The 23,282-nt window shown below is 35.6% G+C and overlaps 3 protein-coding genes across 15 annotated transcripts; 1 reads left to right on the top strand and 2 right to left on the bottom strand.

Moving 5' to 3' along the window:
- Positions 1–250: 250 nt before the first annotated feature.
- LOC105169072 (Pentatricopeptide repeat (PPR-like) superfamily protein) lies at positions 251–4,744 on the bottom strand. Of its 4 annotated transcripts, none has more exons than XM_088884058.1 (4): positions 2,604–4,744; positions 1,581–1,636; positions 729–783; positions 251–593 (listed from the first exon to the last, which is right to left on the bottom strand). In XM_088884058.1, exon 1 carries the CDS (start codon positions 4,526–4,528, stop codon positions 2,675–2,677), a length of 1,854 nt encoding a protein of 617 aa, XP_088740184.1. In that variant the 5' UTR covers positions 4,529–4,744; the 3' UTR covers positions 251–593; positions 729–783; positions 1,581–1,636; positions 2,604–2,674. The 4 variants fall into 4 exon arrangements, with proteins under 4 accessions (XP_088740184.1, XP_088740182.1, XP_011087648.1 ...); XM_088884056.1 differs by having other exon boundaries at positions 723–783; XM_011089346.3 differs by having other exon boundaries at positions 729–796; positions 2,604–4,743.
- A 1,237-nt stretch (positions 4,745–5,981) lies between these two features.
- On the bottom strand, positions 5,982–9,542 carry LOC105169073 (uncharacterized). Its single transcript, XM_011089348.3, has 2 exons — positions 9,370–9,542; positions 5,982–7,711 (listed from the first exon to the last, which is right to left on the bottom strand). Exon 2 carries the CDS (start codon positions 7,396–7,398, stop codon positions 6,205–6,207), a length of 1,194 nt encoding a protein of 397 aa, XP_011087650.1. The 5' UTR covers positions 7,399–7,711; positions 9,370–9,542; the 3' UTR covers positions 5,982–6,204.
- Positions 9,543–12,299: 2,757 nt separating this feature from the next.
- Positions 12,300–22,803, top strand: LOC105169074 (putative serine/threonine-protein kinase At1g09600). Of its 10 annotated transcripts, none has more exons than XM_088884051.1 (10): positions 12,300–12,619; positions 12,698–12,742; positions 13,401–13,851; positions 14,515–14,799; positions 15,703–16,020; positions 18,976–19,203; positions 20,177–20,277; positions 20,818–20,932; positions 21,522–21,914; positions 22,197–22,803. In XM_088884051.1, exons 3-10 carry the CDS (start codon positions 13,402–13,404, stop codon positions 22,380–22,382), a joined length of 2,076 nt encoding a protein of 691 aa, XP_088740177.1. In that variant the 5' UTR covers positions 12,300–12,619; positions 12,698–12,742; position 13,401; the 3' UTR covers positions 22,383–22,803. The 10 variants fall into 10 exon arrangements, with proteins under 10 accessions (XP_088740177.1, XP_088740175.1, XP_011087651.1 ...); XM_011089349.3 differs by having other exon boundaries at positions 12,301–12,619; positions 12,698–12,821; XM_088884052.1 differs by having other exon boundaries at positions 12,306–12,619; positions 12,698–12,821; positions 13,522–13,851.
- Positions 22,804–23,282: the final 479 nt, after the last annotated feature.

Here is a 23,282-nt window from a genome sequence, read left to right on the forward strand (position 1 = left end):
TTATAATTTACCTTTTAAAATATTTAAAATTAAAAGATGTTTGAATTGAGATTGATCCGAATTGAACTAAAGTGTATATTCAATTTTTAGTTTTCTACTTTTAAGAGTCTACCATCTCACTTTGAAAAATTGAATACACCAAATATATTTTCCAAAGTTGATAACAAATATTAATAATTCTGAACCAAAATAGATTTTCAAAGAAAACAAGTGTTTGAAAACTACTAATAAAGTAAACTAACATCATTGGTAATTCCAACTCACAACATGTTAATTGAAATACCTCTGCTTTTGAATGTGCAGATTGGTTTTTAAAGAATTAGGAGGAAACAAGAATACATGAGCAAATCCATAAATGGTTATGCAGCATATTACAAGTCTACTGTTGAGATATGTAATGAAACCCACAAATGGTTTTTGTGCCTTAATTGCAATACAAAAAATTAGCCAAAGCACAAGCTGCGTAACTAGGTTAGCAATTCCTGGAGTTGACAGAAACATATGACCAAGACCTTCAACGCAGCTGTACAAGGATTATACTGTGCATCGTTTTTAATTGATCTTGTCTCTACATAACATCCAGCAGCAGTTTCCTGCACAAGTTTTGGAGAAAATCAGAGGACAGAGCCGTGTTAGCTGAGCTGATCATTCGAGCACATAAGGTTTCTGTTTCTACTAATTGGGAGCATAATTTCTGAGGATGGAAAGATAATGTGCATTACTCTTACTGTCTCTGGCAATAGAGCTTTCATGTTTCTTCATGAAATCCAGAGTATGCTGCACCTGGACATTTTGCCTGACAAATAAATATCAGAAAATAGAAGTTGAAACTATGTTCAAGTAATCATGCAATTTATTAAGTAGTGTAAAGTCAGAAATCCTTAGAATACTGGAAGGATTTAGATTTTATACATGAAATATGAGAGAGTACACGACAGAATGAAACGGTTTCAGAGATGAAGATGTTTTTTATGCACTTCTCTCTCTTGTGTAGACAAAGGTGAGATTTCTTTCACTTCTTGTCACCGGAGACACTAGAGTAATGAAACCATTTGGGCAAGTAAGCTGCATGTGTGTTGAATGGCGATGTCAGTATTTCTTATTCTAGTTTGAGAAGTACTTGGGCTAATGGGACTTCTAAGCCAGATCAAAGTCACATGTTAAGTTATAGTGTGTTGAGACTAAGACTTAGCTATTTAACTTTCATTTGTCAAACTATGCTGAAGAACTATCCAATAAATTTTCATTCACAAGTTTCATTTGTTAAAAATGACGTTAATAGTTAAAGAAACTTCCATCCACAGCATGCATTCATCATTTCAAGTCCATGACACGATAAATGAAGTTTGTGATTTGTACATGTGAATTGGCCTATAATTCTAGCCAAAGCTGGCTCGCCTCATGACTAAATGAAGGGAGATTTCAATTTAGAAGACTGGCATCAACTTGATTTAGTTTCAATTTCCTGAACATACCCTTAAAATCTTTAGGAAGTAGGCTACGAAAAAGCGAAACTAAACCAAAGCTAACTTAGGAATCTACATTACATGGAAAAACTACCACCGAAAATTTGCACGGACCTGATAATTGAATTTGAACTTGAGAATTTCAGATCTCACTCTCAGAACGTACCATCCTGTTTCAATGGGCAAAGGTAAAGATCATGATAATCAAGGCATTTGCTAAAGCTGGTAAACAAAGCATTTTATTGTTAAACAGAAAATAATGAAAAGGAAATTAGTTTGAATCACATCTACATCAACTTCGTTTTTCAGACTTCTTCCGAAAGCTCCTTTCTATGCAGCTTCTGTGACCACAGTGGTGGACAAGCTAATTTCACGAAAACAAGTTAGGGCAATCTAGTGCACGTCTCTAAGTAGAAGATTATTGCTAACAAACTGGAGAATATTTCACTTTCAGACTCATGCATTAGAGCAACCCAAATGCACCTCTTGAAGTAAAAGATCAGCAAAATCATCTTGGTACCCGCAGTCCATGTTTTTCATAGCCCATGAACTTGCCACAACCAGGCAACACCTCATGTGTTCAGTATCCTTTTCTGAACAATTTTGAAAAGGATGCTTGAGGCAGAAGGATGAAAATGCCAGATGCATGACTTGATGTTAAAAAATCAATTGTTTTCTTCAATGTGGAGACATTGAGATTTCAGGTCTTTTCAGACTAAAAGAACAAAATACGAAGAACAATATTTAAGTTTCTTTTACTCTCATTATTGTGCAGGAGCTTGCTATAAGAAAAGTAACCTGAGCTCCAATGTGGAAAAATATATGAGCAATTTAGGAATAATATTGCTACATATTTAATAAGGCTTTGCAGTCCACGGTATATAAGAGACCAACAAGCAGTGACTAGAAAAATCTACTGAAGATAGTGAAAATATTTTGTTATTCTGTATATTTAATTCAACACAGAGACAATAAATCAAACGAGGAAAGAAATTGCAACTGTTGATGTTCTGTCAACACAGGGATCCTCACACAATAAAGAGAAAAACAGGCAGATACAAAATTCACTGTATTGATATATTGCTAAATCAACCAGAAATTACGAGAGTCAGTGCTCTATTTTATGTTCTTCCTCACCTGCATTTGTGGTTCTCACAGCATGGATTCGAGCTCGCATTTGCATCTGCAGGTGAGGTCCCGACAAAGAATTAGTGGATGCTTCCATCAATTTCAAGTGCACTGCATCCCGGGAACTTCTTGGATCCTAGGGTAGTCATTTTCCTTCTCACTTTTGTTACATCTTCCCATCTGCTGGCAGCAGCATAAATGCTAGCCAGAAGTGTGTGACTGCTGGATTCACTGGATTCAATATCCAGTAGCTGCTTAGCAATGCGTTCTCCCATATCAACATTTTCAAAATTCCTACAAGCACTGAGCAAAGCACCATAAAGTGGGATGACAATCTTGTTATCTTTATTAGGTACCTTCTTTATCAAGTCCTCAGCTTCCTCTAGGAGTCCTGCACGACCTAGAAGGTCTATCAGGCATCCATAGTGCTCCAACTTTGGCTCAATCCGGTAAACCCTAGTCATAGAATCAAAATGCTTACGGCCTTCCTCAACTAGCCCTGCATGACTGCAAGCACTCAAAACACCAACAAAGGTGATATCATCAGGTCTAATCCCATCTCGTATCATTTCCGAGAACAACTGTAAAGCCCTCGAACTTTTTCCATTCATAGCAAGAGCACATATTATAGAAGTCCATAAGGCTGTATCTTTATGGTTCAATTGATAAAAGATCTGCAAGGACTTCTCTAAGCAACCACATTTTGCATACATCTCTATAAGAGCAGTACCAACCACAGCATCAATAGTCATTCCATTGTCCTCCAAGTAAGCATGAATCCACTCACCTTGTTTCAGGGCGCCTAATTGAGCACACCCAGTGAGTAAAGCAACTAATGTATACTTGTCCGGCTTAATTCCATCCACTTGCATGTACCTAAATAAGGTCATAGCCTCATCTACCTTGTTAAACTGTACGTACCCATTAATCATGGTCGTCCATAGAACAAGATCTCTAACAGGACTTCTCTCAAACAATGCCCTAGCCTCATCCAAATGACCATAATTCACATATGCCGACACCATACTTGTCCAACAAATGACATTCTTTTCTAGCATAGCATCGAATATCCCCCTAGCAATATCCAGGCATCCACACTTGGCATACATATCCAACAGTGCATTTCCAATTATCATCGTAAAACCAAGCTGTGTACTTACATACTCATGAATTTTACGACCAAGATTCAAACTCTTTAATGCCGTACATGCTGATAAAGTGGTTACAACCGTAGCCTCATCAGGTTGCAAACTCGACTCTTGTGTCATCCTTCTATAAACACCAACCGCATCTTCAAACCTGTTACATTTCACAAGCCCAGAGATCAAAACATTCCATGAAATCAAGTCTCTCAAGGGCATTTCATCAAACACTTTACCCAAGCTCTCCACACAACCTAACTCCCCATACATATCCAGGACCGAATTACAAACATAACAATCATACAAAGCCCCACTTTTTAACGCAAACCCGTGAATCTTTTCCCCCTCAGGAACCAGCCTCAACCCTCCAACGGCCTTAAACACGAAGGGGTACGTGTAATTATCGGGCCACAATCCCCGCACACGCAGTTCATCAAACAAGAAAAGGGCTTTCCTCCAACTGCCAGATTTCGCATGTGCCTTGATCATCACATTGTAAATAAACAAAGTCGGGCGTTCAACTCGAGCAAATATCTTTTCAGCGTAAGCCAAGTCCTCGGTAGTGGCGAAGGCCATGACCTTGTGCTGGACGTCGATGTTTTGGTGGTGGCCATGGGTGAAGAGCTGGGCTTGGATTTGCTTGAAATGGGGAATCCATTTGCAGCTCTTTAGGAGGTCTATGCATGTTTTCTTGGTGAGCAGTAGTGGCGCCTCTACAGAGGTTCTGCAGCAAAATCTTGGAACAAAATGGCGGGGAAATGATAGCAACGGGGAGTGTTTGCTCACTCGCATAATGCATTTCAGCGGTTCGGTCTGACCCCGGTTCTACATCCCTGGCCTTTTATTCTCTTCTGCTATATATGTTATTATAATAATGTATACACATTCGGGCCCAAGTGAAAATTATAGACAATTACACCCGTTTTTTCTGAAACTTCATGTAATTACACAAAAACACTCAGTAGTTTGGAATTTATATTTAATGTTTTTTATGCTAATTTTCATCTAATATATTCTTTCATTGTTTAAATTCATCAATTTTTTTTATATCAAAAAATTAAATAAATAAAAATCTATATGTACTTTAAATTAACTTATTACTAATTTATTACAAGTCAACATATTTTTTATGACAAAGCTACTGGTATAAGGATTTAAATACTCATCCTCACATGTAATACCATATGGTATAATAGTAATTTAATTAGAAAAAATATTTATTTCACAATAAATTAGTAATAGACCAACTGGGACTATATATGAATTTCTATTTTTTGCTATTATTAACGAATTCTATAAATTTGGAGTAATGAACAAATTTAATTATAAACAAAAACGAACGTTGTGGATACTATATGCAATTTTTCAAAAACAAAAAAATCTATGTAAAACTATGCTAAAATTTCGAAAAGACCAGTATAATTATTTCATAATACATCCTAATGGAAGGAGCACGTCCCATGCATTTACAGAATTTAAAATTTTTAATAATTAAATAAATCTTTAAATATGTATCTACCAAGCTATTTACAGAACAAAGTAATTAAAGAGGCGAATATTTTAAATTAAATAATATATATTGACAACTAAGATTAATTATTTTAAAATTACACACCTTATCTTAAAAAAATAAAATGTGCTCCAATAATAACAATTAGGGTGATTAAATATATAAAAACTTTCAATAGTCCCCATGTGAAGATACTTATGGAGTTTTGCTCCATGCTTAAATTGAGTGCGATATTGAAGAACTCATTAGAAAATGATTTATCATTCTGGAGAAACACAGGTCTCCAGATTATGAGTTATTTACTTAGTCAATTTGAAGGAACAACTTAAATCAACTAAACCCAATTCAAATCAATAACTTATTATTTCAATATTGACACTTCACTTTACAATCACACCATAAGATCACAGACATGCACATATGACAACAAACACCATGCCATGACATGACATACACGTCAATTGAAAAAATTTGCTTCATAACACCATCAAAAGAATATACAACATTCTCAAATGTCAGATTTGGCAGTAATAAGATCATCATACCATTCAAGTAATTAGCATGAAATCTTACCCCATGTCCATGTCCGCCCTTGCTAGGGACCAACATTTACTAGTGCAGTGAAGAAAACCTAATACCATAAAAAGATCACAAACACTAATAGCAATGGCAAGAAAGCAGACACCCAATTTATTAAGCATAGCAGCAGAGAACAAATTTTCGTAAGGAGCAGCATTTGGATCATCAGTAAAGCTGTAAAATTGACATAACAACAGAATTTTAAAAGATACAGATCAAGAGTGCCACCAAAAAAATCAGGTGGATAACAAGCAAACAACTATCTCAAAACCAAAACCAAAACCAAAATTAGCAAATCATTATTAAAAAGCTAAAAATCCTTTACAAACAGTTTTGAGTTCACCACAAAAATGCTTGACACCGCATCCTCTCAGCAGCATTAGGATCCCTGACCTTGTGCAGAAGGGATCATAGGCCAGCCGAGAAGTCTAGGTGACCCAGGTGGAGTTGAATGCTGACTAGGATTGAAGAGGCTCAGTTCCACAAATGCTGCTCCAGAGGCTTCATCCTTTTCCATTGTCCGGAAAGAAATCGATCCACGTTTTCCTGAAGATGTTGAGTTTCTCCCAGGACTACTTACCATACTTCCTCCAGGAGGACTCTGATTAGCAATTAATGAAATGGTGTCGTTGCATTCGTTACCGGCCCCTCTCCTAGCCTCAATATCTCCTTGCAGACTCCTCAAAGATAAAGAATCTGCAACGGGAAGGTATACAAGCAAGCAGATACCCACCCCGGCACAACATAAAAGGGAAAGAAAAGCCAAGAATGCTATGGCGTCAAACACAAGTCTTTCTGGATCACTTAGGACGGACAAACCAAGCAGAACAACTCTTAATGGGAAAAAACTAGAAATAGAAACAATTAATGTGTACACTCTCTTTTGCAGACCCTTATTGATGACCGAATGAAGAATTCGTCTACCAAGCCAGAACAAGTAGGCAGTTAGCACGGTAGCAAAAAGACCAAGAAAGAGGGTACTCAATAGAGGGTAAGTGCAGAGGGCAATACCACCATTGGACTTGGGCGAAGAAGCTGCTTTGATGAAATAAGAAGGTAGTTTGGGATTGTGCTCCTTCTTATACTCTGGTCCAACTAAAATAACTACAAGCTGAAGAATGAACATCGGAAAGCAATAAAGAAGAACAAAACCGGCTGTTTTCATGTTCCACTTCCGACCTAATGTTCCAGACCTCTGTAGAGATGCACGGAGAAGAAAAATGAGAGTAAGAAAAAGGCATGGCTCTGCAAAACCCAGGTTCGAAACAATGTAGCATTTGCAAACATTTTGCTGCCATTGCAAAGTCAGGGCATCCAAGACTCTCCCTTTGCGTCTCAACAGATTCAAACGAATAATTTCACCAAAACCCCACCAGACTGCAAAAAAGATGTATGTAATTCTGATAATCCAAGGACCACTGAAGTAATTAAGCTGAATCAGACCTTGCCCACGAATCCAACTGCGGAAGTAAAATGAATATACAATGCAAAATAAACCCAGAAGGACCAGTACAACAACAAGAAAAATCGTCACCACACCAAGTGCATCAGCAACAAATCTCGTCAGGGGCATTACCCAAAGCACAGATTCCACGCATGCTCTCCGCCAGCATGGACACAAAAAAATTCTCTATTGACTGCAGAATACCGCAGAAACTGCAAGCAGGCTGATGCTACTTGAAAGCAATTATTGAAGATTACTATCAGCTCCACAAATATCATATACGGCTGCTTCCGATTAGATGCTCCTTTGAACGAATAACAGGAAATGGCAACAAAAGTTGCTTAATAACTTCCAACCTCAAATAGTTCCTCTTTACCAACACAGGTGAACACTAGAACTTATTAGAAGTAACCTTTCAGGATTGAGCATCCAACCTAACAACCTACAAAATTAACAAGGTATACAAAATCATTCATTGATCCAGATTGATGAAATGGATTGGCTAATCAACTTCAAGAAGAATAAGTCAACGTAGGAAAAGATGTAACCATTCACCAACAGTTAAAAGTTAGTATTACACTTATATAGGATGCTACATACATATATGTGTTCTGATCATAAACCTCTGTGCTTGCCAGAGAAACAGCCAAATGTGCCCTCGCTAAAATAGTAGTCAAATTTAAAGTAGCTCGTTCATGAAAGGAACAATTTGTTTAATGAAGAACTTGTAGATATAGAGTAACAGAGAAAGAATCTCCTTCAATAGAAGTCAACAAAAATGACAAATAGACAATATTTCTTTCACTAAACCATATGCAAAGAAAATCTGAAAAATAAGGAAAAGCAAAGAAGATCATGACGATCAGTTATGGTCAATACAGAAAATCGCTAAATGAGCCAGTAGATTGAGCTGGTGAGATCTCGAAGAATCAAACTAAAAGCAAGCTGAACATGCCAACACGTAGGACGCAAATAATATCTGAAAGCATTAAACAATCAAATTCATTACAAGTGACATCACCGATAATCTTTAATAAGATTCTATTCAGCAGGTCCACATATACTCCACGTGGCAGAGTTACATTGTAGCACAGTAACAACTCTTATTAACTTTTCGATACAGTTACCATTTTTAATTTTGAAATCCTCCGATGTGTCCGCCAAACCGTTTCATATATAAAGCAATTGCAAGCAATTGGCAAGAGGAGTCGCAACTTATGAATCTAGATTCAAATAATCCCAATTACCTTCTGTGACATAAGTATTTTATGGAAACTGGTACTCAGGAACACAAAAACAGAAGAGAAGACAGCACATGCTCCACGTCTAAGGCACGATGACGTACGACCAGCCTAAAACCTCCCAATAGGGTTTCAAATTCCTAGTATCTTCAATAATACCTCTAGGAAAAGTCAAATGAAGAACTACTAAAGTCAATTAATCTCAAACAGCACACAAGAATCTTATCAACTTCCTAATATCTCCGTTAATATCTTTCGAAATTTCCAAATGAGCAACTGTACAAGTCCCCGTAACCTTCACAAATGCATCAACTCACCTAAACCAAAAAACCTTAAAAATGCAAGTAGGTAACTCAATTGGTTCCCAAAACTTGCTTAAATCAACTTTCTTTACATTTATTCCTTAGACGGCGCAAACATCAATCCCACCAAATTTTCCACAATCAAACACACACCACCCGCAAAAATTCAAAATTAAACTTAGCCTATCTAGCCCAAAGATTCCAACCTCATTTATTTATTTATTTATTCAAAAAAAACACAGTGATCAAACAGCATAACCAAAAATTATGTATCAAATAAGCAATCTAGACTCTTTCCTTAACAATAACTTTACGAAACACCACCCAAAACTCGCAAGCTGCAACATGCACGACAGTTTTCCCAAAAACAACCGAGCAAAATAACAATGAAAAACATATCGCAGGCACAAGCAGCAGAGAAAACCAAACGAAAAACTCGTTAAAATCCGCACATTCTTACAAAACCGCAAAACCGACGCCTAAACTAATAATAAACACATAAAAACTCCAAAACAATATAAAAATAAAAATAAAAATAAGCCGAACAGAGAGCTTACAACTTGCGAATCAACGATCCAGCGAGCTACGACGACGAATCCTCAATTCCTCAAGAAATGCCAAAAAACCCTAGCGAGAGAGAGAAAACAGAATTCAAGCCAAAAAGAGAAATTCTTTCTATAGAGAGAGAGAGAGGGGAAAAGCAATGTAAGGTAGAGGGGAGTAGTCTTCCAAGAGAGAGAGAGAGAGAGAGTGGGACTTTGTTGCTGACAGCCTGTCGCCAGCCAATAAATCCAAAAATCAGGAGAAAAATAAAATATATTTAAGGCGGTATATATAATTTCCGCGCTGAACTAATTATTATTAATAATTTTTGTTTTGGGTATGTTGGGTAATTAAGTTGGAAAATTGAGGGAATTTTGGGTATTCAGACAGACAGGCTGTACGCAGCTGGCATGTGATGTGCACGAAGCTGGAAGTGAGGTGAGCCTGTGAGGGTGAGGAGAGGTGAGCCCTTGTCCCTAGCCTATCTGGCATTTCACTCGTGCCGCCCTTCCCGGTGAATGTTCTGCCCCCTGCCCCTGCCCCTGCCCGTCTGCTGTTGGGATCCCCTGCTGTCGTTACTTTTCGATCATCAACTGCACCCGCACCCGCACAAAATAGGACATAAAATGTACATACTATGAGGGTTTCATTTACAAAATATGACAGTTCCGTCAGTAATTTATCATACTCTATATCATTATCAAGCATCATGAATATAATAATACAACTCACTCAATCAATGATATTGCACGTTTCATCTAATTGGATAAATATCGATAAAAATATATTAATTTATTATATTTTACATTTTATACAATTCGACCTTATCGATCATTTATTCGAAAAACGGTTCTAACTAATTTAAAGGGGGTTTAGATACTCCGACTGTGGATCTGTTGACCCTACTTGAATTGGTCATAATGGACTACTTGGTCTACCGTTTTGTAGGAAAGTTGCCAAAAGAGAATCAAAATTTATACGGGCCGAGTCCGGACATGCTCATGCTTTGGTCAACCCATTTATATAAACCTCGCAAGAAAAATTGGGTAATTAACTTATTCTCAGGATTAATATAACTATATATTGCTCACATTTTCAATTTTCAAAATTATTGACAAAAACTTTCGACGACACTCTTTTTTGTGGTTTATTTAGGAATATATAATAACATTATCCGAACTTCTAATTAATATTTCTGAATTACTTATTAATTTGTCAAAATTGAAGGGCTATTTTGTAATGAATTCAAGAATTATAATATCGTGAAATGGATTATCAGTAGCGCTTAGATCATTTTTTCCCATTCAGGAGGACTTTAATAAGTGTATTCGAGCATCTTTAGTATAAATGGTATGTCAGGTGCACAATTTTAAATAAATTTATCTGGGCGATGATTTGCAATAAAAAAGTTACAATTTTTTTTAAAAAAAAAACTATTAAATATTGAAAACTTCATTTAAAAAAAATTAATCAGATGGTTGACCAAAGTCAAGAAGGTATTTATTTGAAAATAGAAGTGGTCCATTTACTGAAGTTGAAAGTAAAAGGACCACTCCTCCAACACAAAAAGCAAATACAATAAGATGGCAATACATCATTTTCAGAGAAGAACATGACACTAACATCTCTAAATATTATTTCAATTTCATTATTTATACTAAAATTCTTTTATCATTTTTTCTGCTTTTAACCCCTTTTAGAATATTCACAAACTTCCATTTTTGTTTTATGTAATCCTTCAATTTTGTGTTTTTTTAGCTATGTATGTTTTTATGTGAGCCCACTTATTGTTTCTGTTGTCGTCACACCACATTTTCATATGATTTTTAATAAGGGATAGTTACATTTTCTTTTTTTAGGTTTGGTGTAATTACACGTAAACTCCCTGTTGTTTGAAAAATTTCATCTAACACCCCTAATATTTGCTTTGTCTAACAAATAAGTTCCTCCGTTAGTCACACCGAATTTGCTAATATTAACACAAATGTTGAATGAAAGTTGATATATATCCTTCATTGACTTAAAACCGACTTATTATAGGTTAAACAATTATTTTAAGACGAAACTACTCTTATAATGGTGAAAATATACCTCCTCACATGCATTCACATGTAAAGATGTATGAAGGTAATTTGGTCATAAAAAGATTTGTTTGATATGCTATTTTTCATTAATATCAGCAAATTCGATAAATATTGACTAATGTGTAATTTATTTATTAGATAGAAGCAAATCTCATGAATATTATATGTAATTTTCCAAATCATAAAAAATTTAAATGTAGTTATGCCAAATTTCAAGAAACAAAAGTATAATTATCCCTTTTTATTAAATTATTTTCGGATCGTATTTACTTAATGGGACAAGGCTTGATATCCCCTGAGCATTAGGCCTTGTCCCATGTTTACTTACAAAGGAATTCGGTATGTGAATCAGTGACAAATATGGATAATAGAGGGATTGCTATTCCACCAGGCTCGGATAACTATTTTTTGTAATAATAGAAACTGTACATCAATACTCAATAACAGTTTAGTTATAATGGACAATGAAATAATAAATTATATATATATATAATATGATAAATATTCATATATTTTATTGGATTAAACTCATAAAATCGTATTTATCTTATGACATCAGCCTTAACTATCGGTGTAAAGCATCATTGGTTACAATTTGATTCCTTGCTATCAAACTTTTGAAAGTACAAGTCTAAAGCAATCATTTGCCAACTCCAAATTAGGAGGGTGTTTAGCTAAGTTTATATTTCAACTATTTAAAAAGATTAGGTTTTATTTAAAAAAAAAATTCTTGAAATATTAAGATAAATAAGACGTTGAAACTTATAAATTATTAAGTACAATAAATTTATTATATTGTAATAAAAGAATCATATTATATATGAATCTTGTCTGGGAAAAAAGTTGTGAGGGAGTGTCAATCAAATATTAAAGTGTTTAAAATATCTTATAAGAAGAATTTTTGGGGGTTGCTGAGCTTAAAAGCATTTGAAAAAACTGTTTTTTTTTTTTAAAAAAAATATAATCAAACACTTTGTAATTGATGTTATTCAGCAAGTACTTAAATTTGACTAAAAAATTCAGAGAAAAGATTCAAAATCCAAAAGAATGGCAGTTATGATGGAGAGAATCATATCTGGGAGTAAATATATGAAAAATGCTATATATAGTTTAGTGTCATCCACTTTTCATTCGGGGTGTGGTATTTGATAAGTATTAAACTATTTTAAGTAAATTGAGTGTATGTATCAATTTTCCATTTCCCTCCAAGTCAATGTGATATTATTCATTGAAATTTTTCTGTTGTGTTCTTGTCCAGTATTCAGTTGGACCAAATATCAAATTGGTCATTTGCGTTCGGCAGGTACTCCTCCATATCCGGGAACTATCTCTCTCTCTGTCTGCTAATTTGTCCATGCGATGTATATCGTTGTTTTAAATAGGTAATTCAGCTGCAGCCACCCGAATTATTGCTTTAAGTTGATTGAGTTTTCATATTTGTTTGTGTTGTTTCTGTCTGTCCATGAAAAAGTAGAAGCTATTTTTATTCCTTTCTTGTTTATTTGAGTTTGTGGAATTGTTTAATTCTTCTGGCAATGTGGGTTGGTTTCTGTTGAAAAACACTGAAGTTTGGGATCTGGGTTGTGTTCTGATAAAGAATCCGTCCAGGTTCTGAAATTCAGTTAGAGTTCTTTGCTATTCTGTGAAGTGGGCTTCTTTGAAATTTGTTGGAGGCACATTGTTGATTGTTTAGGTATGGTATTTCAGTGTTTCAAGGAGATTCTGATTGTATTAGAAGGGTATCTCTAGAGATTGATTTGATTTGGGGGTAAGTTTTGTATGCGGTTTGAGTTGTAGAACTGGAGAGTAGGCGCGTGAATTACAATAAAGTAGTCCAATGTGTTGGAATTTTTCCCAGTTTTGGAAATGATGCTAAGATAAGAGATATATACTGCTGGTGTTGGGAAGCTACGAGGCAGGTTTTTATTTTAGAAGAATAAGGGTCTGAATTTTTTGTTTAGTATGGGCTGCATTTGCTCTAAAGACTGGAAAGATGAGCAAAAAGCCAAGAAATTCAGACGTCCCAGAAAATCTTCCAAAAGACTAGTAGCTTCCTCACAGAAGGAGGAACTTGTGGTGCAGGTCGGCAAAGAAGCCAATGAAGCAACTACGTTGCCTGTATCAACCGAGCATGCTGCTAAAAGTGCAGGCTCGACCCCAGCTTCCTGGGAGGAAGGGGATAAGCAGCTCACTGTTTTCGACAAACCAGCAGCTGGGGAATTGAAAAGGTGGGCAACAATGGACACAGCACTGCCAGGAGGGAAATGTCAGATGTCTAGGGAATTATGTGCTGGAAAAGGGACAAGTGGAGCACATAATCCCGTGTGGCCAGTATGGCTGACTGCTGTGGCCGGGGAAGCTATCAAAGGATTGACACCTCGAAAGTTGGAATCATTCGAGAGATTGGAAAAAGTATGGGAGATTGCCCTTTCTTGGAATATATATGTTTCTTTTAATTTGATATTATTTTTATGGCTATTTGTTTATTGGTTCCATTGCTTCAATTTTGACTTAGTCATACGTCACACTTTTAACATCCCTCTTTGTATGTATGTTCCTTTGTTGTATAGCTAATGCACATTGTTGTTTATTTGTCAGAAAGATAAGGGTTGCTGACCTGCCTTTTTGGTGAGAATTATACTTTAGTATGCACATGTGCTTTCTCAAATTTGAGCTAATTAAGCATATTTCTGAAACATGGGATCCTTGTTTCGTGGTAAAGAATACATTTAGCTAAAAATTTTCGTTAGTGTCTTATAGTATTTAACAATCACTATGCAAACATGTATAAATTTCATTGCCTTCCTGCTGAAAGGTTGGCCGTTTCTCGTTCTGCTTATGCCTTTGGTTCCTTCTCAATCAGATTTCTGAACTTTCTCCCATGTACCTGTAGAGTGCCCATTCATGAAACCTCCTAGGAAGCCATATGAGAGACACACACACACACATTGTGCTATTTGACATAACTTGATTTTAGCTCCTGAAACAATTTCTTGGGATATGTGAAATTTTTATTTCTTCTCTATTGTATTATGTTATTGCTCAAATTGTTTCAACTATGATGCCAATTCCCAGATTGGTCAAGGGACATACAGCAATGTCTACAGAGCTCGCGACCTTGAAACTGGAAAAATCGTTGCTCTGAAAAAGGTGCGATTTTGTAACATGGACCCAGAAAGTGTCTGCTTCATGGCTCGGGAAATCCTTATTCTACGTAAGCTGGACCATCCAAATGTGATGAAACTTGAAGGTCTGGTGACTTCCAGGGTTTCAAGCAGCTTATACCTGGTATTTGAATACATGGAACATGATCTTGCTGGACTGACATCTTCACCTTTGGTTAAATTTACTGAATCACAGGTTTGTTATTGTGTTTCTATTTTGTGGGAAATATAATCTTTATCTTCTGGAAGTGATTCTCAACTCATATACCTTCAAACTTGAGTCTTGATCAAATTTAGAATAATTTTCTCCAATTCTACTTATTATTACTGGAAATCTGTAATGGAGAAGATGCCGGTCCTGACACTTGTCTTGACTTATATATTCTGGGTTATAGATCCTGTGGCTGTTTTGCTGGTTATAATGAAGCCATTCCCTTGAGACCTGAAAATAACTTTAGGAAATTATTGGGTTGGATGCAGGACAATATGGTGTGAGCTGCTAATAAATCTAAGACCCTATCCAGCAAAACCAAGCCAAGGGAATGGACTCAGCAACTTAATCCTATTGAGTTTCAGTGTAGTCTGATTTTGTGAAATGACTTGAGTGGTTCTGCTATAGTATTAGGGGGGAGGACAGTAGAAATGAAGAACCACCAAATCAGATTTGACTACTTCCCCTTTCAATCACAAAAAAGTAATTTCATGCAGTGGTATGGTTTGAGTGAGCAATTTGATTTAGTTCCATGTCAATTAGAAGAACGAGCTAGAAGGAATGCTGTCATTGTAAAACAGAGATGGAAATAATGGTCAGTCCTGTGAGAAACCAAGAATTTGGTGAACTTCATCTCCTAAGGACTTTTTAAGTGTTAATCTGAAGTTTAGCTTGAAATGAATAGGTCAAAATGGGATGTTGATGCAGAAACTTTGTGAAAATATAACAAATAAGCATTGACTCTGCTATCTTTTTTTCAAATATAGTTCTACAATTTGCTTTACTGCCTTTTTTAGGTATATTTATTAATCTTAATTCTTGTTGACAATTGGAGCTACCTCTAACATTTAGTATTTTTGAATTTTTCTATGTGTTATGGCCATGCAGATCAAATGCTACATGCATCAGCTGCTTAGTGGACTTGAACACTGTCATACCCATGGAGTCTTGCATCGTGATATTAAGGGTTCGAATATTCTGGTTGACAACAATGGGAATCTGAAGATTGGTGATTTTGGACTTGCAACTCTTTTTGGTAGCAATCAAAAACATCCTCTAACTAGTCGTGTTGTGACATTGTGGTATCGAGCTCCTGAGCTTCTGCTTGGTGCTACATATTATGGAGTAGCTGTGGATTTGTGGAGTGCAGGTTGCATTCTTGCTGAATTGTTTACACGAAAACCTATTATGTCTGGAAGGACAGAGGTACATGGCCAGCTAAATAAGCTTTTAATATTAAAACAAATCTGTTTGGTTCCAGATTTACTTGCTTGTACTTTAATCAACATGACATTATTTAATGGAGAGGGACAGAAAGTTTTCTCATTTTCTCTTGCTGGAAGACTTATTTTTCTATTGTTAAATCATGAAAGAAAAATCACATTGCTCAATGTTTGACATTGTTACTTGATGTGCTTTTTTGGCCGAATAATGACATCTTAAAATAGTCGCTGGGAAAACCTAAGATGACATTCCGTACATACTGTTGATTTCATTAACTTTAATTTTTTTAATTTATCGATGACTATGATTGTCTTTGAGTTTGCTACTGGTTGAATTGTGGTTCAAATTATAGTTGATTGGTGGCAATCTATAGGTCGTCCGCTCGAGGTTGTTGAAAAGATCCACAAACTTTATCTTGGACCTCTGACGTAATAAAAAACCGAGGAAACAACTATTTTGCCCTATTCTCTGGAAGTTTTGGGAATATTTGGTTGTGATTAATACATTGGGTATAATTTTCTATACATTTTTGTAGTAGTGACTGAAATATGATTATAACTTTTAAACTGGCAAACGTTTCTTTCCTGTCAAGTGATATGTTACCTTCAGAAGCATTTTGGCCACATGCTCTCGGTCAGATTGACTTGATAAGCATTATTGTTTAGTTGAGCAAACCAAATATACTTCAGGTTCTATTTCCTTGATGTTGAATATCAAGGACAGTTATTGGTTTTTAGAATCAGAAGTTGCTTAGACTGGATTATGCACATCATAGTTCCTCTGTGTTTTTGTGCCAGTTAACATCAAATCAGGAAGGCACTGATTGTACCACTAACATGATCACAGCATAGATTTGTTTATGGCCGTTGTTATCATGTTGTTGACATGTACCTGTTAGTCTTTAATATTTATGCTCAAACATGTCTTCATTTAAGTTTCTCGTATCGTTTTATCCAATTAAACATTCTTGTCTTCAGGGCTTCTGTTCCCTTAACTTCCTTCACATGGATTCTTGAATTTACATGTTGCCTTGGAAATACATCCAAATTTTCTTTGTTTACTTTGGAATCCTGCTATATTGAGATCTAGTTGGTTAAGTAAACCTTCTCTTGTGAACCACCACTTTTTAAAAGGCTACTGATGATTCCAACACTCATGTCGTTTCTATTCTGATGATGAGACCTTAAAACTTCCTAGGCAATCAATATTTTGTTTCTACATTGTCCATGTCCTCTCTCCAGAAAATTCAAAGTTCTGGCATATATGTCATGTAATACACATCGGACATCACGTGAACTCAATCTGGAAACTCCATTATTTTTTAGAGTGTCTATATACCCGATCTGCAGGTCTGGAGGCATCATGTTTTCTGATTATGATCTTGTCCTGCTGTGTCAGGCGATGTGAAGGTTCTAAAAACGTAATATATGCTTCTTGACTTGTAAGGTAAGTTAATTAATAAGATATCAAAGATTTGGTCTGCAGTGGTTTTTTGGAACTAGAAACTGTAAATACAGAAGAAAAAATCTTGTGGGTTTAGTGCTGTTTTACTGTTTAGGCACAGAATTGTGCTGAATTCCTTTTTCAGTTGATTTAGATTGCATTTAGTTCAATAATATGTGCTTCTTAATTGGGACTCGAAAGACTTACCATTATATTCCAATACAATAATGGAAGAAAATACATAACAAATGATTGCTTTACTATTGTAAATGAAATATTAAATGATTTTCTTTTCCTGACACTTTGAGCTCATAATTATTAATCTCAATAGTCTGTTTGCACATATGCCATCCAGTTCCTTCTTCTTCTGTGCCAGACTCCGTCTTGCTCCTTTTCTTCTATATTTTTCTGTCCCCTTTATCTTCTTCCTCCTTTTCTTTCCCAATCTTTTACTAGTCCTTTCTATTTTCTATTTTTTCTGTTTTCTTTTTCTAAGGTTTTGGCAAATTTTAATATTGTAATTGTTGAATTAGTATTATTGTTACTATTTTTTAATTTTTGCTTAACTTATTGAAGTTATTGCTGAAATATGTCAGTTTGCTGCCGAAATATTGCTGTACTTTGCAAGTTTTAATTTGCTGGACAAATGTTAAGAGTGGTTAAATCAGTGCTGAAATTGTTATCTATTTACTGAAGCTAGTGTGAAATGTAATTAAATAATCTTTGGAATTTATGTTAGTTTTCTTCTTTATAGTTTTTATATTTGTTTATTTTTGTATTAATTTTGTTGATACCCATTAATAATACTGAAAGTGTATAATTTATTTATTTTACGCAGTTATAAGGCATGTGGCATGTCGCGTGCCATGCACCATGGCTCCAAGACACTTTTGTGCCATGGTGCGCCATGAGCCTTTAACAACTATGTTTATGCTTTTAGTTTGACGTGGTCATTGTACATGATATTAGAGTTGGGTTAAACAAGAGTTTGGAAATCGAATCTTAATGTCATCCATTTATACAGAAGATTTTTCTACGCACGCTAGGTTTACAAATAGAATCTTGCCTATGCACATGAAGGAGTGTGTCAGAAATTTTAAATTTCAAATGGGTCTCCTCTCATTTAAGCTGTTATATGAAGCAGTCTTTCCAATAATTACATATTTTTACTTAGGAACACACCATAATCTTGATACTGTGTGAGAATTATTGTAATTGCGTTTTCAGTAATTGAAACGAAGTTTTGCTCAATAATTTGTTTTATATGCAATCACCTTCATTTATATCTTGGTCCGATATTACTTTTTACTTTGTCCGATGACTTTTACAAATCACGATTTATACACTCTTCTGATTCTTGTGAGAACTTCTGAATTTTCTGATTTTCAAGATCTTTTCTTCTATCTTTACTTGGTATATATTTTCACTTAACATGTCATTGGTGCTTTACTTACGACCCTAATATTGGCTTGAACTGGTCCAATCCGTATACAGGTCGAACAGCTGCACAAAATCTATAAACTTTGTGGTTCACCCTCAGAAGAATACTGGAATAAATCAAAATTACCACTCACTGCAATCTTCAAACCTCAACAGCCTTACAAACGACGTGTGGCTGAGGCATTCAAGAACCTCCCTCCTTCTGCTTTAGCCCTTCTGGAAACTCTCCTTGCTTTTGAACCAGAAAATCGAGGATCGACGACTTCTGCACTTCAAAGTGAGGTAAAGCTTATTTTCCCTCCTTGAAGTTTCTTTTTTGTCGAGAGTTCTGATCTTCCTTTTCTTCACATCAACATTAACTGCAAGTAAGCTGCAATCTCAGGCCATTAATGCAATCCGAATCCTGCATAAGACAGATACAATGTCAATGGTGTTTTTGGATCGCGTAACATTTAGATATTCACTTGAGTGCTGGCATTTGCTGTGAAAGCCAATTACATGGTGATAGATGGTCATAGAATCATTCAGCTTATTTACTTGTTCTACTTAATGTGTTGGGAAACAACTAAATTGCTCTAGAATGATGTGTTGGATGAAAGCACAATAAAAGTTGTGTGATATCCTAAATAGTTCATACCATATACTTAAAGAGTGTTTATTAACTCTTTCAAATATCTTATAAGATGTTTAATAGCGTACGAGATACTGTAGAGTGTTGAGTTTTTTAAAAAATTAGCTTGTATGATAAAAAAGTAAAAAGAAAAATGTTGGGAGTTTGTAAACTCTTTTAGAAAAGGAAAAAGATTCTTAAAAAACCTTAATAAACTCCTTTTTCATTCATTATTAATTGCAAATTTGCCAACATCTTAGAAGCTCTAAAAATATCATATAAGACACACGAACTCATGAGCTTTTTAAGTAAGTTTAACCAAACATGCCCTTAATCTAGCCTCAACTTGTGCGCAGAAACTTGCTTCTTATGGACATTTTGAATTTGAAGTTGCTTAATGTAACACCATGTCTCGCAGAATACCGTAATATTGTGCAAAGGCTAGTAACAGATCAAAGATGAGAAGACTATGCATGAATATGCCATTAAGATGGAGCTTTGCTTGATCATATTTATGCTTTCTGCTGCACCTACTTATTCTGAATCGAATTTTATATCCTTTTCTCCTTTATTTGCTCTTTTTCCTGAAAAGTGCATAATGGTAAGCTTTATTTTCATATGTACTTATGAGGCGCTTCTTGCTAGTTCTTCTTAACAAATCCTCTACCCTGTGATCCATCATCCTTGCTGAAATACCCCCCTAGCAAAGAATATGACACCAAGGTGCGATGTGAGGAGGCAAAAAGGTATATATTTCGATTTGTACTTTCACGGAATCATGATTCGAAATTTATGCTGTTCCATTGGAACAGTAATAAGAGTGTCTTTGGATGAGCTTACAAGCACTTCACAACATCTTGTAAGATATTTGAAAACCTTTTAAATGCTATAAAGTGTTCGGTAGATTTTTCTCAAGAAAAGAGCTTATAAGATAAAAAAATGACATGGTAGGAGCTTATAAGAGATTATAATCTCTTTTAGAACAAGTAATGTCATGAGATCCTAAGCATTTTTAAATCTTAACAATCCCTTCAAGTTTAATCATAACTTAGAAAATTGTCGTTAGACTCAAAGAACTAAAGTTAAAAATAAAATCCAACATTTTATAACATGTATGAACTTATACGATTTTTTTAAAAAGTTTAGTGAAACCTCTCTAAGAGGGGTTCACTGCTTTACAAGATCCTACAGTCCGCGCTATATGCACTCTACAGATAATTTGTTTTAGTTCATAGTTTCTGTCGGTTTTGATATATGTACTCAACCATTGTTCTATACGATCCCAGACAACTAGCAGCTTGTGGAAATGGCCATGAACTTGAATCTTCTAGAAAGGGCTCCAAAGAATTGAAAGCCGTCCCAGCACCCGAGGCTAATGCTGAATTGCAGCTCTCCATACAGGTACATCTGTACTCTGAGGCTTCTATTTTACATAGTAACAAAATTTTTCCAAATTTTTTAAAACAGCTTGAATAAACCACGATATCTTCATAGGATGTTGGAACCAATGGAGTACCTCTAATATGACGATCCTCTTGATCTTTTCATTTAGTAGAGCAATTTATTTCCAAATCCTATTCCTATTTTAATAAGAATGAAATAGTTGGATCTGAAGTAAATGATATTATTTTTTTTGTTTTTTTCTATTTCCCCTTTCATACTTATAATATCCTAGATAACACAATGTCTATTGACAATTATGGTGTATATATGCATCATTTTTCGTAAAAATCATTTTATTCTGCATTGACATACCGTCACTTGTGATCTTATGACTAATTTTGCTAAGTACTCGAGATTTTCTTGAACTACCTAAAATAATACCTGAATTACTAGTTCTAAAACTAACGAACTATTCCTGCATCCTTAGTTTGTTACTATGCTAATGTACATGCAAGGCTGAAACCAACTTGCTGGTGATTGTTAGCTCGATATGCCTATACTTGCAATGCTACAAAGTTCTTGTCTAACCTTGACTTGTTGTATTCAGAAGCTGAAAATTCAGCCAAACCCCAGTAAGAACAGTGAGAAGTACAATCCAGAAGAAGATGGTGGTTCTGGTGTCCCCATCAAACGGTTCAGGCGAATGGGTGAATCCAGACATTCCTTAGATGTTATTGATGAAAGGCCCCACGCAGATCCTCATGCACCCTTTGGTACCTCCGAGAATAACGAGTTAACGACTCCAAGATTGTATAAACCCCAGGAGGCGGCATCAGGATTATCTAAACCGTCCTGTTCAGTCACAGCGCACGACGGTTCACAACTGGATTTTAAGACAGAGACCAGTGATGCTTCACATGAGCAAGAACAGTGTTCTAACACCAGATACAAACAGCTCAATATTGGCAAATGCAGACAGGTGCATCCAGAAAATAGAACGGTAAGAACTTGCTTGAAAATTTCCTTACACATCTCCGCTGGCAAGGAAATGAGAAATTTCCTCTCCCTAGGATGAGGATGTTGCTGAGGTAGTGGAGCAAATACAATGTCCTTATGGTTTAAGTGCTTTATCTTTGCTCCTCTGCTTGTCCCACATTCTTTATACTCATCTGACAAATGTGAAGAATTTTTGTCCTCCCCCCCCCCCCCACCCCCAACCAACCCCCAAAAAAAAAAAAAGAAAAAGGGAAAGGGTATCTGACATTTCATATTTTGATCATAGATTTGTGCTCTAAAGCAGACACCAATCAATTATTCTGGACCGTTGTTGGGTGGAAGTGTGGAGAAGATGCTCGAAGACCACGAAAAACAGATCCAAATTGCTGTCAGGAAAGCTCAAATGAACAAGAACAGGACCAGGAAATGGTGTAGCGATAACGATCAAGTCCTAGACTATATCAGCCGCTGATCATTTGGGAGGACGTGTATGTCTACTTCTTTAGCCAATTGATCCAGCTTGGTATGATACCAGAAGTCCACTGGCAGAGGGTTGTCTCTTTGCTCTGAGAAGGAGAATGTTAGAGGCAATACGCTAGAGGACAGCTTCATGGGACGGATAATCCTGACTGTTTTTGAGAAATTGTTTTCCTGAGCCCCAATCTCAGAAGAGATTTGAGGAGCATAGGTTATAGGATGGTGGGACGTTTAGTTCCAAAACATTGTTGTATAGGGTATTAGGGAAGAGCCTTCTTCATATGGAAGAAGAAGAATTCAACCATGTTTGATTTTGTTTTCATTTTCCAGTTTTTAGTGGGAAATGCTGTTTCTTTATTTGTATAGATTTTGTAGTGGAAATGGGAATACGTTTATTTGTTGTGAGTGATGTAAAATCAATATATTTTTTTATTTCTTGATGAAGCAATTTTAAGAATCCCAAAGTCAGGTGTTGGTGCAAAGAGAGTGATTTGTTAGTGGGAAGTCACTAAGAATAATTGATTAGGTAGTAGTGGATGAGGATTGATGGATGGATGATGTTCTTCTTCTTCTTCTGCTATAATTCAGACTCTTAATCCTTCCTTTGCTTTTCTTGCAATCATTCTTCACTCATTCACATCCATTCTTTTTACTATTCCTTTATCACTTATTCTCAAACAAATTCCCATCCTGAGAGTCACCCCATGAAAATAAAAAGGTTAAAATACATTTTGACCTTATTTACATGTACTTTATCATTTATTTTTATATTTTTTTATTTATCTGTCGTACGAACTGTACGAGTCTGTAAGTTATCGTATTAAATTACTTTAATTTGGAATTTTCGATCAAAAAATAATTACATCCAATGCACATATGTACTTTTTCACAACAA

This window comes from Sesamum indicum, linkage group LG8, assembly GCF_026168435.1.
Source record: "Sesamum indicum cultivar Baizhima isolate 11 linkage group LG8, ASM2616843v1, whole genome shotgun sequence".
In the NCBI taxonomy this organism is placed as follows: Eukaryota; Viridiplantae; Streptophyta; class Magnoliopsida; order Lamiales; family Pedaliaceae; genus Sesamum; species Sesamum indicum.

Coding starts and splice junctions, on each gene's coding strand:
- LOC105169072 (XM_088884058.1), bottom strand. CDS start 4,528: ATGCGAGTGAGCAAACACTCCCCGTTGCTATCATTTCCCCGCCATTTT.
- LOC105169073 (XM_011089348.3), bottom strand. CDS start 7,398: ATGCCCCTGACGAGATTTGTTGCTGATGCACTTGGTGTGGTGACGATT.
- LOC105169074 (XM_011089349.3), top strand. CDS start 12,799: ATGTATATCGTTGTTTTAAATAG. Junction 14,800..15,702: donor TTAAATTTACTGAATCACAG/GTTTGTTATTGT, acceptor ATGGCCATGCAG/ATCAAATGCTACATGCATCA. Junction 16,021..18,975: donor TTATGTCTGGAAGGACAGAG/GTACATGGCCAG, acceptor ATCCGTATACAG/GTCGAACAGCTGCACAAAAT.